Consider the following 14673-nt stretch of genomic DNA (forward strand, 5'->3'; position numbering starts at 1 on the left):
GCTCAGAAATTGGAATTTCCATGTTGGAAGGAATGCTTGCATTTTCATTTTTTCTCATTCCAAATTAGAACAAAAAACCAAACTTATGAAATGTTCTGCAGCACAAAAAGTTAAAAAAAAATCAGTTCAGGACCATTGAAACATTTCATTTTGATAGTGTTGAATAAATTAATTTATACAATATCAGAAATTATATTTGATAATGCGGAATCATTTTGATAATGCTGAAACAATATAATATGAATGTTTAAATGACATGATAGAGTCATAATTAAACATTTTGATATCAAAAAATTAGAAAGTCAAAACCAATCATTTTGACTTTTTCCCATAAAAAATATAATTGAAATTGATGCATCCCCATAAAATGTTTTGATTTTGTTTAAACTGCATTTTTCAACAGAAAACTATTCTGTCAGGAATTTTTCAGCCAGCTCAACCCTAGACTCCTCACAATACTCCTGATATTATCACTAAGCTCTGTCTACAATCTACATTTCCTTTCATATCGAAAATAACAGTAATCAATTAAGGACCAGATTCACTAGTATGTTCTGGGTGCTTTGTGCTCCTCTGGCGATGCAAAGTAGCTGCTGCACCTGCAAGCTTTATTTAACTGCTCAGTATGCTCCAGCTGTTTGCATAGCTCTAGTATTCTGCAAAGTAGCCAGAGCATGCTAGTCAGTGGCTGTGGCCCTAAAAGTCAACAACAGATTGGTATTTCATATCTGCAACTCACTAGAGAAGTCACGATGGGTAGCATTTTAATGGCTTTCTGGTTTTATCTTCATGCATTATATTTTTAAATTTAAAAAATCCCAGACAAAAATCTATTTTGATCTGGAGTTAAGAATTTAAGATAAGGCCATATAGAGCCGAATTAAGGATGTTTTGGTGCTTCAACTGTTTATTTTCATACTTTAACAAGTCTGGGTTTCTTTACATTTAACCTTGACTCTGAAGTTCTTGGGTTTATAGCGCCTGCTTTAGGAATAATTACAAGAGCTCTAAATAGTGCTGTATTCTTAAATTACTGGCACACGTTCTCAGTTTAATGCAGTTCCTATCTCCGAACATTATATACAGTGTTGTCGTGGACTGGCAAACTCCGCTTCGCTGGACGCAAAAGACTCCGTCACTCAGACCTAGTCCAAGCCTCACCCTCACACGTTTAGACCAGTGTCATCGTGCAGCAGTGGGGACGAGCAACCTCAGCGGTGGTGTCTGAGAAGACTGGTCGCAGCTGCCCAGTCTCGCGCACCCTCGGTGCAGGAGGGTTTTGCTTTGTGCGTTTCAACGAGACGTTTAAAGAATCTCCCTCATTCACCTCCTCTCAGCCTGGGACGTAGCCCCGGGCGGACTACAGCTCCCAGCGTGCACCGCTCATCAGGCATTACACCCTGGGACCTGTAGTCACCACAGCGAGCCGCACCCCTCTTCACCCTGAGCTCGTCTTCTCTCCACCGACTTCCCCTACGTTCTTCCCCCTGCTAGCTTTAGTGGTCCCTCCCAAAGTTCCATGCAGAGCGCTTCGGGAAACTGGGGGAGGAGAATAACGGGTGGGAAGGCCGATGACTGATGTTCTGTGCAACCAACCACAGAGAAGCTATTGAACAAATAGCCAATGGAGGGAGGCGGGGGCGGGGTTGGGCTCTCAGTTGTGCGGGCTTAGAAAAGGCTGAGTGGTTGGTACTGCGCCTGCGTGAGAGGAGAGAGGGGTGGGTGCTATCGTCGTGTCCCTTCCCTGAGCGTGTCGGTGGCGGTGGCTGCAGCGACTGCTGTGGGGAGGGGCGAGCGGCCGGAGGCAGGATGGAGAAGGCGGCCGGGCGGCGCTGAGCCGGAGGGAAGTTGTGTGAGGGGAGGCTTCGGGTTTGGGGAGGCAGGCGGCCTGAGAGAGCCGAGGCGGCGGCGGGGGGGCTCGAGTGGGAGCGACCGGGGCTCCGGCTCCGGCTCCGGCTTCGCTGGGAGGCAGGCAGGCAGGATGGAGCAAGAGGAGATCCTGAGGAAATTCATCCAGCGCGTCCAGGCCATGAAGGACACAGACCACAATGGGGACGACAACTTCGCCAGCGACTTCATGGTGAGGGGGGTGGGAGCCCTCAGCTCCCGGCTGTGCCTGGGGGCAGGGGAGAGGGTCCCGTGTGGGCTGGGCAGGAGAAGCCGGTGGAGAGGAGACGGGTGGGGTGTGTATGCGAGGGGAGGTGTAGCATCTTCCTGCGTGAGCTGCCATTGTAGCCCCCTCGTCCGTGTCCTAAGATCTCCTGTTGTGTAACCCGGAGCTGGGACGTTGCTCCAGCCCCGGTTTGGGGGAGCGGGCGCTGGCCTGCGGGAGCATGCCCCCCCTGTAAGGGCTGCTCTTGCGATCCCCAGCCTGAGCCCTTCTTTGGGAGGAGATAGGAGAAGTGGATCCCCTTGAGTGCCTTCTCGCTAACCACGTCAGTCTGTAGGACCTCCTCTCCCGAACTCAGCCCCTTTCCTGAGGCGATAAGGAGGGTCCTGGGTACTCTGGGTGGGGGTGCTGTCTTGTTCCGTTCCAGGATGTGTCTTTGTGGCCTCTTCTGTCGGCGATAGTGGGGGTCATAATGGCAACTTTGGATAGTCTGGCATCTTCTGTCCTCAATTATTTGTCGTTGTAACCCCCTTTTGATCCTTTCTGAGAAAATATGATAGGTGTGTTCTTGAAGGCTAACATCTTTCCCTCAACTCCCCCTCACACTGCAACCCCAGGCTGTATCCCTCATCCTCTCTCCCTCTGAGATCACTTCACCAACGACCTTCTTGTAGCCTCTGTGTATGTGCATGCAGGGGGAGAGGGGATATAATCTAGAACCAGGTTTATTTGTTGTTGTTTTTTTAATCTGTTTTTCCTTATTCTGACTATTAAAATGCTTGAAATGATTTGATCTACTGAGTGGGTGATCTGAGCTGGGAACAGTAGTCCTGATTAGGTGAATATATCAGTGTGACTTTAAATGTTGTTTAAACATTTAATATGGAAATATAATTTTAAGCAGCTTTTGGGGTGGTGGGTTAGCAGACCGCATATACAATATGCTGCTGTAGCCTGTTGTATTTCCCGGTGGGCTTTAGAATAAAGATGTATTATTAGTCTTTTTAGATCTCGTTTTGATAATGGTCTGGGAACAAAAAAATCTTGACGTAAATGTCACATCAGGAATTGTCTGAAATATGGGGAGGAGGCTGGATATTGTGCAACACTCAGGGGCATTGGGAGCACTTTCAGGTCTGAGGAATGGAAGAGGAAGTGGACTTTGGGAAGTAACTATTTCATACAGAGTGGACAGGGCCTGGGTGGGAAACAAGAATACCATTTGGAAAGGATTTCTGGGCCACTGAAATAGCCATACAAATAGGGAAGGAAGGAGGAAACCACATGGTAAAATCGCCATTGATTTAAGAGATGTAAATTCTTAATTTGCTTTTCTTTCCTTGAAAATTACATTAAGATGTTGCCTTAAATCTATGGGACTACAATCCTTTAAATCTGTTTAATTTAATCTTGAAAATGTGAGTAAGGGAACTCCTGTTTAACACACAGGCTGACATCCAGTTACATTATGCTGGTAAGGCTGACCATTGTTCTAAGTAAAGGAAGAGTGTGTGTGTGTGTCTATAACAGAAATGAGAAAAATATGTAAACTGAATGCTGTAAACAGGATTGGAATTAGCCTTTTTACAGAGCAAATATGTGACCATATAAGAACTTTTATATTTGATCTGGCAGCCCAGAATTAAAGTTGCAGTATACTAAGCGATACCAATTTAAAATACATATGTAGTAGTGTTTTTTTACTTAACCTAAATGTTACTTGTAATAATAAGAGATTTGAAAACTTGTGTTGTGCATTTGACAGCACTCTGTATAATTAATGTTGCTATTTTCAGCTGTGTAATTGGTGATCTTCCTCTGTTTTTATGGAAGTTACACATAGCACGCATGGAAAACATTTATTAAAAAAAAACCCAACAAAACAGGAAAATATTGTAAAACCATAAATTTGCTGAGAACTAAAGGGCAGGTGTACTACCTGAAAGAACTCTCAGGCCTTCAGAAGAGTGGGGGGTGGGAGAGGCTAGATTCAAAGTCATTGGTGTCCTTTTTAGCATTTTCTGTCATAACTCAACTGCATGTTTCTATTTCTGAGAAAAAAAGAACTTTGAATAATGTGTTAAAGGAGAGTTGGAGAGCCAGAATATTGTGGTTTAAGTATTATACAGAAGGACTTTCCTTTAATGACAGGTTTCAGAGTAGCAGTCATATTAGTCTGTATCCGTAAAAAGAGCAGGAGTACTTGTGGCACCTTAGAGACTAACAAACAAGTACTCTAAGGTGCCACAAGTACTCCTGTTCTTTTTTCTTTAATGTTTATCTGTATGTTACACAAGCAGATGTGGAGGGGTCTGACCACAAGAATGCAAACTCTCTCTCTCTGTAAATAGTTTGTCATTGTATGGCAATGGTATTTTTTGCCACACCTATTTTATGTAGCCACTTTAAAGCTTCTGTCTTTGAGATTTTGAGGGAATGGAGAAGGGTAAAGAGGAGGTGGTAAGAGAAACTAACGGGAGAAATAGTCTCTCCTTCTCTCCTTATCTTTAAAACTGGAGTGATTTTTTTGGGGGTGGGGGGGTGGGGGAAGGCAGTGTCATCACAGTTATGGACAGGAAGTACTGTTGCTGCTAAACAGTGGCAAGTTGATGAAAAAGGAATTGCTGTTACTCATCACTCCTCTTCCAAGCCAAAGCAGAGTCTAAAAATAGAATTGGAGTGGTGGATGAATGCAATTGAAAACAGTTTTTTCTTTTCATGTCTTATTTCTTCCCTTAGATTGTGATAAAGGGGCCTATATTAGTTTATTCAATCAAGGTTAAAAAGACTCGCTCCTTTATAGATAGGTGTCAGGGATTTGTTGGGAAGAGAAGTTAAGGAAGATGATGCGCATATATGGTGGATTTAACTAATAACCTACTAATCATCCTGGATGTGTGTAGACATTAAAAGGCAAAATGTTAATAAATTCGAGAGCCAGGTAATGCTGCTGCTGATACAACTGAAAATATATCCCACTTTGGAAGGATGAAACTAGAATGTAGTATAACTAATGGAACAGATAGGTGCAATATAGAACTGGAAGGGACCTCAAGAGGTCATATAGTCCAGTCCTCCTGCACTCAAGGCAGGGCTAAGTATTATCTAGACCATCCCTGATAGGTATGTCCAACCTGCTCTTAAAAATCTCCAATGATGGAGATACCACAATCTTCCTAGGCAACTTATTCCACTGTTTGACCACTCTAACAGTTAAGAAGTTTTTCCTAATGTCCAACCTAAACTGCCCTTGCTGCAATTTAAGCCCATTGCTTCTTGTCCTATCCTTGGAGGTTAAGAAGAACAATTTTTCTCCCTCCTCCTTGTTACAGGCTTTTACGTACTTAAAAACTGTTATGTCCTCTCTGTCTTCTCCTCTCCAGACTAAAACCCAATTTTCTCAATCTTCCCTCATAGGTCATGTTTTCTAGACCTTTAGTAATTTTTGTTGCTTTTCTCTGGACTTTCTCCAATTTGTCCACATCTTTCCTGAAATGTAGCGCCCAGAACTAGACACAATACTCTAGTTGAGGCCTAATCAGCATGGAGTAGTGCAGAAGAATTAGTTCTCGTGTCTTGCTTACAATACTCCTACTAATACATCCCAGAATGGTGTTTGCTTTTTTTTCCAACAGTCTTACACTGTTGACTCATATTTAGCTTGTGATCCACTAAGACCTTCAGATCCCTTTCCGCAGTACTCCTTCCTAGGCAGTCATTTCCCATTTTGTATGTGTGTAACTGATTGTTCCTTCCTAAGTAGAGTGCTTTGCATTTGTCCTTACTGAATTTCATCCTGTTTACTTCAGATCATTTCGAATTTTAAACCTATCCTCCAAAGTATGTGCAACCCCTCCCAGCTTGGTATTGTCTGCAAACTTTGTAAGTGTATTTTCTATGCCATTTTCTAAATCATTGGTGAAGATATTGAACAGAACCAGATCCAGAACTGATCATGGTGGGACCTCACTTGTTAAGCCCTTCCAGCATGACTGTGAATCTCTGGGAACGATTTTCCAACCAGTTATGCACCCACCTTATAGTAGCTCCATTCAGGTTGTATTTCCTTAGTCTGTTTTATGAGAAGGTCATGCAAAACAATATCAAAAACCTTATTAAAGTCAAGATATACCGCATCTACTACTCTTCCCCCCCCCCCCTGCATCTACAAGACTTGTTACCCTGTCAAAGAAAGCTGTCAGTTTGGTTTGACATGATTTGATCTTGACAAATCCTTGCTGACTGTTATTTTTCACCTTATTATCTTCTAGGTGTAGGAATACAAGGAATACTTACAAGGTATGATATAATTCAGGCATCGTTGGCTAGTCTTCCACAAAGAGAACCAAATCCACTTGGACAGAAGTAAATTTGATTTTGATAATCATACTTCGAAGTACAAAAAGTCCCAGTACTTTATTAGGAGATCGCTTGTGAAGTGTTGCGTATGTACAGTCTAGCTGTAAGTGAACAGTGTTACTCAACATTGTTTATTGAAAAGTGTGCTTGCTACTGTACAAATATAGAAAGTATGGATTCTACAAAGTGTGTGTGTATATATAAATATAAGATATATTGTGTGTGTGTAAGAGATGGAAAGTCAAAGCTTTCTATGGCAGTGGTGTGAACAATATTTTGTGGGTTAGCATTGAAAGACCTCAGGAAATAAGAATTTTGATTGGTTTTTGTACTTTTTTTTTCTAGTTATGGCAGCAGCATAAACAGATCTTCTATTGATTCCGTATGTAGTGCACTTGGCAAAGAGTGCGTTTGTTTAGCGTATCATTCATGCCATCAACTTAGATTACTATAACTGTAGGATCATTCAGTCTGACTCAAAATAACGGATGAAATATGATGTGTGGCAGTTAGCACTCAGGCATTGGAGTAAGTCTCTTGCTAATTTATTGACAGGTTTAAGAGTAGCAGCCGTGTTAGTCTCTGTCTCTAACAAATTTTTATCTCTAGTAGAATCATAGAATATCAGGGTTGGAAGGGACCCCAGGAGGTCATCTAGTCCAACCCCCTGCTCAAAGCAAGACCAATCCCCAGACAGATTTTTGCCCCAGATACCTAAATGGCCCCATCACGGATTGAACTCGCAACCCTGGGTTTAGCAGGCTATGCTCAAACCACTGAGCTATCTCTTTCCTTATTTGAGCATCAGGTTTTGTGGGCTACAGCCCACTTCATCAGATGCATAGAATGGAAACAGATTTAAGGTGGGCAATTTTGCAACAGAAAAGCTTCAAAAACAGACTCCAATGAGAAACTGCTGAACTTTAATTAATATGCAAACTAGATACATTAATTTGGGCTTGAACAGAGACTGGGAGTGGCTGGGTCATTACACAAATTGAAATTATTTCCCCATGTTAAGTATCCTCACACCTTTTTGTCAACTGTCTGAAATGGGCCATCTTGATTATCACTACAAACATTTTTTTTCTCCTGCTGATAATAGCTCATCTTAATTAATTAGCCTCTTAGAGTTGGTATGGCAACTTCCACCTTTTCATGGTGTGTGTGTGTGTGTGTGTGTGTGTGTGTGTGTGTATGTGTATGTATCTTCTTACTGTATGTTCCATTCTATGCATCTGATGAAGTGGGCTGTAGCTCACGAAAGCTTATGCTTAAATACATTTGTTAGTCTCTAAGGTGCCACAAATACTCCTGTTCTTTTTGCTAATCTATTGTTACAGTACTCTAGCAGAATTGTTAAAGATGTCAGATGTACAAAAATAACAGTTATGATTATCTGGGTAAAACAGCACTTACACATGACAGATGTCTTACTTTAGGCCCTGATCCGGCAATGAGTTCTGCGCAGGTAGGCCCACTTATCTGAACATAGTTCCTTGCAGTGAACGTTCGTTTGTAGACTCTCGGTAGAAAAATCACCCTAGTTTTGATACTCTGAATTTATGAAAATAAGCACTAGTGAAACAGACTGTCTAAAAAATTCAACTTTGTAAAAAGTTTTCCCTTAATACAGGGATCTGTATGTAGTTACAAGATAAATTACACATCCCATGCAGTTTCATATATTTTTGTACTGTGAAATTAGATCAATACTACAACTAATAGAAATAGCTTATCTTCAGTGTAGGGTCAAATTCAGGACTTCCTAGCAGCTTGTGCAACCTAGTTGATTACGAGATAGCTCAGATTGCAAGTTAATGAAAAATTTGGCATATTATCTTAAGAGAGAAGTACTAAATGGACTCTTGATTTGAAATCAAGACAATAAAACATTTTTTAGCTTCTGGTGCTACACCGGCCGCTTAGTCGCCTTGCCATTTTCTGTGTTCACAAACATCTGTTCCTATTCTTAAATGTCTTTCTTCTCTATTGCTTTGTGAAACACCATATAAACAAAAGGGGAAAGTTACTGACTATCTAGGGTAACAGTGAAATAGGCTATATACAGATCTCCACCTAGAACTGAAAGACTTTCTTCTAACTTTAGATATTACTCTTTAGAAAAGTAGACAAAACATTGTTAGACAGAAGTAATATTTTGATGTCCTAACAAGTCACAATGAAAGAATACTCAAATACATTAATAAAGATTGTTTATTGATAAACGAGTTCAGTTTAAATACAGTAGAATCCTTATTTTACAAACTGGAGATTTAGGAGTTCATAAAATAAAGAAGTTATAAAACTGAAAATTGCAGAAGGTCTGATTTATAAGTTTCAGCATGTTGCACTGCATCACTTTCTTCTTGGCCTTCAAATCATTGCAAACTAATTTCCAGTGTACTGAAGGCATTGGAATGTGAGGGGATGTTAACTTGTCCTTCATCAATATCACTTTAGTTATGTGATCTCCATCCCACTTCCACCCTGTCAGGGAAAAATGATTCATATGTTTGTCTGTAAGATTGGTGTTTGTGAAATTGAAGTTCTGCTGTACTGTTTAAGTTCCATAACAGAAGAAAATAATGCAAGTGATCTGCTATAAATAACAGTTTGGCAACACTTTTCTGGAAAGACTGTCTCAGTATTAATTTGCTTCTATTGTGAACTTTTTGGTACCAGATACAACTGATGTTCCTCTCAACTGTGTTTTTCAAATTAAGCATGCAGTTCTGTAGTTTGGAAGCATACCAGAAAAGAGTTGGACACAAACTACTCATAAAAGATAAACTTCTAACTGTTTAGACAAAGAAGTAGTTGACTATTTTTTTTAAATTCTTTCCTTAAGAATATGAGAGATGACAAATTCAAGGATTCATTCAATTCCTTCTGAGCAGGTTTCACATTAATAACAGTTAGGGGTTAAATATAAATACACAAAGCTGCTTCTCTGTGTTTCTCATGTGGACTTGCATAAGCAACATAATGAATTTTCAACAGAATTAACTTTAACCTATTTAGAAGGCTTTAGCAGAGAGAAGATACTAAAAAACAGATTCATGACTTTTATCCTTTGTGCTTTACCTAAGAATGGTTAACACATTTTCTATATCTAGTGGTATGTCAAAATCAGATGTGACCAAACATTGTAACTGTCTTGATACTAACAAAGGGTTCAAACTTGTAAGGTGCTGAGCACTTTCATCTCCCTCTGAGTTCAATGAAAATCGAAGGCATTCATTACCTTGCAGGAACTGACCCATAATTATATTACATAACTGATCATTTTAACAAAACTGCACTCTTACAGTTATTCCAGTAAGCTACACGCAGTTTTATTATTTGTAAGTGTACATCAAGCGTGTCTAAACTTGGAGGGCCAAAAATGGACCCACTTTGACCTATACTGAAGGACTTGCCTTCAACATTTCCTCACGTACATCTTCCTGTTTGGGGGTTAGGCAAAGTATCTATTTTGGGCCTTTCCTAAGACTATGTAAATACACCATCACATGTAATCTTATTGGGCTTAGTATGTCTCATAAAAGAGAGAAGTGTTCTGTTGAGATAGGTTGGATACTTCTATGAATTGCTTTTTAGTATTTAAACATGACTTCTGTTACTAATTTTTTTTAAAATAACATTTCTGTCAAAACTCTTTCCAGTCTGACCCACCTTTTGGTTGTAATTCAGCTAAAGTTTCATTATGAAAATTTTTTAATAGGAAAGGCAAGTCATAACATGAGCAGTTGTAAGGGTCTCTTCGCTAGAAATGTTGTTAAACTTTTACTTCTGTCTGAAACAATATGATTGAATAATAGCTTCAATAACTCTTATGTTAGGGGCATCAGAAGCTTTGTGGAATGGTATTTTTTTAAAATGTTGGCTATAAAAATGTAATCAGTGGACAGCTTTCAGCTTCAGTCAAATTAGAAGGAAATCATTGCTGTGACTGTTGTTTCAAATGTGTGCAGATGTGACTTGGGGGGGGGGGGAGGGGGTTGGGTGACAAGCAGCCAGAAAGCTGCTGTGGTGGACCCCACTTACCTTTTGTGTGTTATACTGCATAAAATCATTAAATTAAATCTTGCTTAACATGATGTTACCATGTGAAATCTTGTGATCACTGGTCAAAACTGTATAATAGCTATTTAAGGCAAGAAGAAGAACGGCAGCAGATTTCACGGTACTTAAGGTTTTTGTTACACAAGTGATACAAGAATATGTTCTCTGTTTAAATATTTAAAGAAAGTGTGAAAGTCTAACTGCTCCCTCCCCCCCACATACTAAGGCTTTGCTCTTGGTGAACAAGTTTTGTGATATTACTAATTTTGCTGGATCAATAACAACATGTAGACTGATCTGACATACCAGCAGATTTAAGTAGATCATCTCAGATGTGAGAAAAATATACAGTATTCCCTGTGGCCCCACTCAAGCAAGGTGCTTCAGCAGATGCTTAATTTTAAGCACATGCTAATTGTCTTGCTGGATTGCTGCCTATAGTGAGTAATGTCAGTGGCTACAGTTCAGCAACTTTTATGTAGCTTTATCACATTGTCGCAGAAATAAACTATCAGGATCAGTTTGTAGACCTTATTTTTCTTGCAATAAATGTCAAGTCATAATCCTGGCAGACTGTATAATTGAGGATTACTTAATCTGAACATTAATTTGTGAAATATGTACAATTTAACCTACTTTTGAGTAATGCTTATAGCTGTGCTAATGGGGGGGGGGCGGCAATGTACCTCATAGTTAACAAGGTAAGCGACAAACTAAGCACACAGTAATAAAAAAATGTAAAAGGTCCATTAATATGTCACTAACAGAACTCTTGTTGAACATATTTTTTTGCTTCTTGGTATCTTCTTTTCATCTAGGATTGATGGATGCTGAGGTGCAAAGCGGTGGAAATTGTACTGCTTCAGTTTGTGCTTCACCTGTTATGTGGATGGGGAATCTTGATACTGAGGAGAAAATAGTAGTCATGCCAGTCATTCTAGGTCAGGGGTTCTCAGACTTTTTGTACTGACGAATCCTTTCACACAGCAAGCCTCTGAATGCGCCCACCGCATACATTTAAAACACTTTTAAAAATATATTTAACACTATTATAAATGCTGGAGACAAAGCAGGGTTTGGGGTGGAGGCTGACAGCTCATGACCCCCCATGTAATAACCTCGTGACCCTCTGAGGGTTCCTGACCCCCAGTTTGAGAGCCTCTGTTCTAGATTGTTCAGATAAAGAAAAAGTGAATGTAAGGGAAAGGCAAAATGGCAGCAGTAGCCTGAGTACATGTTTGCAGAACTCCACTATAATTTGATTTCCAACTCATGTTCTTCTTGGTTTTCTCCTGAAGTAGCCTGGCATGCTGAATGTCTCTGAGATTTGTGTGCGGTAATTGCCACTTTTGTCTTTGAGGGAATTTTTGAGCTGGAAGTTAGCCATTACTGTTAGTAGAAAGAGAAAGTATGCTTAAACAGGCAAAAAGACAAACTAAACCACCAAACTTTTCAATAGCAACAAGCTTTGTTAAGCAGGGGAAGGGGCAGATGGTGATCTGGCTTGGGAGACTTGTTGCCCTGACTCTACCCTGTTTGTGCTATGAATTGATCTCATTACTTCCTTAAAGATAACTTTATTTGTGGTAAGCAAGTTATGAGGTGGAGGGAAGTATGGCATGGTTTATAGGACAAATTATTGTGATTGGGGACAACTCTCTCTGAAAGTAAACCCCAAATGAGTTGTCAGTTATAAAATGAAGGGACTCAATGTGGTCAACAGCTGAATATATAAGAAGAGTAAAGCTGTGGAGAACAATATGAAATGACATAACCTAGGAGTAGGAGTGCCAGGGTGGATTTGATTTAAATCAATTGATTTAAATCACTAGTCAGGAAGACTCTAATTTAATCATGGATTTCTGCATAAAAGTGCGTTCTTGTTGGTTGTTATACCCTTACCCATATTCTTCACAACTCAGAGATAGATGTAAGTTTCATTTTTAGAAGGTATACGCTATACATTTTCAAAGTGAGTTATTTTGAAAACTTCAGATTAGTTTTACAGCTACACCTCTGCCCTGATATAACGTGGTTGTGGGGAGCCAAAAATCCCTACTGCGTTATAAGTGAAACACCATTATATTGGGGTGGCAGTGGCAGGGCTGCAGCGGTGATTTAAAGAGCCCGGGGTTCCGGCCGCTGTGGGGAGCCTGGGCCCTTTAAATTGCCAGCCCAGCCCCACTGCCGGAGCCCCGGGGTAGCAGCGGCAGGCCTCTGGCGGTGATTTAAAAGTCCCTGGGCTACCAGCAGCAGCTGGAGCGCTGGACCCTTTAAAGCACTGCCAGAGCCCTGCTGCTACCACGCTTTATGCGAACCCATGTTATATCGGGTGGCGTTATAGCAGGGTAGAGGGTATATAAGAAAATGTATGTTTGATTATTTCATTTGCCGAAGGTAAATGAAGCAGATAGTTCACCTCCCAATGTCTTCACAAATATCTCCAGTTCAACAGGTAAATCATTACTATTTGGAGGATTTTCTTCCCATGCTGTATTAGGAGGAGAACATCACCAGACAGATATTTAAATTGTTTTTTTAACTAAAACAACAATGTTGCATATTGTGGAGTTTTTTCTTCAGCAGCAAACATATAATATTTTAACAAAACAAGCATGTGAGTTTTTGAATTTAGTTAAGTATCAGAGGGGTAGCCGTGTTAGTCTGGATCTGTAAAAGCAGCAAAGAATCCTGCTCCAAAATGTCTGTTAGTCTGTAAGGTGCCGCAGGATTCTTTGCTGCTTTGAATTTAGTTAAACATTCAACTTTTTTAAAAATCAGGTTTGTTAAAATTAACTAAAATAGTTTAAATGAAAAATTAAAAAAAAAATTAAATTTACTGTCAGCCAGGCCAGCATGAGAAACTTGAAATATTGGCTTCTGCAGCTAACTCAGTCATCTTCACTTTCGTTTTCCTGTTTGTTCATAATCTGGAAAAGAAAAACAAGCTTTCCTGCTTTTACAGGTCCCAAAGGTTTTCTCAGTTTTTCTGGATCTGAGTGCTAAGTGACTTCCACCAGTTCACTGGTTTGACTTTTTCTTTAAAATATCATCAGCAAACATACATTTCTTTTACGGCCTGCTGCCAGTATAGGTTTTCCCTACTAGTAAGAGAATGATATGGTAGATCTCAAATCAATGAAGGCTACACTCAGACCTCAAGACTTCTGAAATATGCTGCTCAAACAGTTTCACGTTTTTGTTTCTACTGCCTGTCCCTTCCTTCTCACACTTATCTCCAGACTTCTCCTAGTCCAGATCTATTCCACCCCCAACAGTCTCTCCTATACATTGAACTTTTTGAAAATTTGCACTTTTAGCAAGGGGTAAGAGATTGATTCTGTGTACACAAATTTGCAGAGGGACAATGGGGTTGAAGTTTATAATAGAGGTGAGAAATATCATTTATTTGAAAACATTTTTGGTATTAACAAGTATGTCATCTCTGGAGACACAAACCCACAGTTTGAGAACTGCAAAACTAAGTATCTCTGATGGTATCTTCTAGCCTGAGCACTGAGTCCCATTGTGTAGATAGGAAGATTAACCTAAATAATCTATACAGAAGACCCTGGAATGCCATAAGATTGTTGGCGAATCCATGAACTACTGGAACTCATTTACAAAACTTTTCTTAAAGGTTACAGGAATATATTCTCATACTATAGAATTAGAATTTATAATCCCTATAGCTCAAATACATCTCATCATGGAATAATGTATCTTAAGTAACACTATCTTTAGATATGCTTTTTAAGGAAAAAACCTTTTTATCCAAAAATCTGTTTTACTTTTTTTTTTTAATCATTGATTTTTATCCACTCTGAGGGGTGCCAAATAGGACAGAGAGACACAAATGTGTGTTTCTTTCATCCAAGAGGAAACTTTTAGGTATGCTGATCTAGTAGGCATATGTTTTTGTGTTTTTTTTTTGTTTGTTTTTTTTGTGTTTTTTTTCCCCCCCCAAAGAGTGATTGGCAAAACTTGCTGGTTGTAGGGCCAAATTCTGCTGCTTCTGATTTGTGCCCCCCAGCCCAAATCAGGAGTCAGTATATTTTGAAGGGGTTTTACTGGCATTCAGAACTGCCTCTAGGGAAGGGAGGTTATATTATAGTTGTTTCAAAATTTCTTTGCTG

The 14673-nt window shown here is 39.9% G+C and overlaps 1 protein-coding gene across 3 annotated transcripts in view; it reads left to right on the top strand.

Moving 5' to 3' along the window:
• The first annotated feature begins 1703 nt into the window (after nt 1-1703).
• Nucleotides 1704-14673, top strand: part of PTPN12 (protein tyrosine phosphatase non-receptor type 12) — a 166057-nt gene continuing 153087 nt past the window's right edge. The window contains exons 1-2 of one of the 3 annotated variants that reach the window (XM_030556997.1): nt 1967-2080; nt 6382-6409. In XM_030556997.1, the coding sequence (XP_030412857.1) occupies nt 2049-2080; nt 6382-6409 (60 nt within the window). In that variant the 5' untranslated portion in view covers nt 1967-2048. Of the gene's footprint in view, nt 2081-6381; nt 6410-14673 lie in introns of all 3 variants that reach the window. The other 2 variants (XM_030557090.1, XM_030557178.1) reach the window with 2 other exon arrangements.

The sequence above is a fragment of the Gopherus evgoodei genome, chromosome 1, assembly GCF_007399415.2.
Source record: "Gopherus evgoodei ecotype Sinaloan lineage chromosome 1, rGopEvg1_v1.p, whole genome shotgun sequence".
NCBI lineage: Eukaryota > Metazoa > Chordata > Testudines > Testudinidae > Gopherus > Gopherus evgoodei.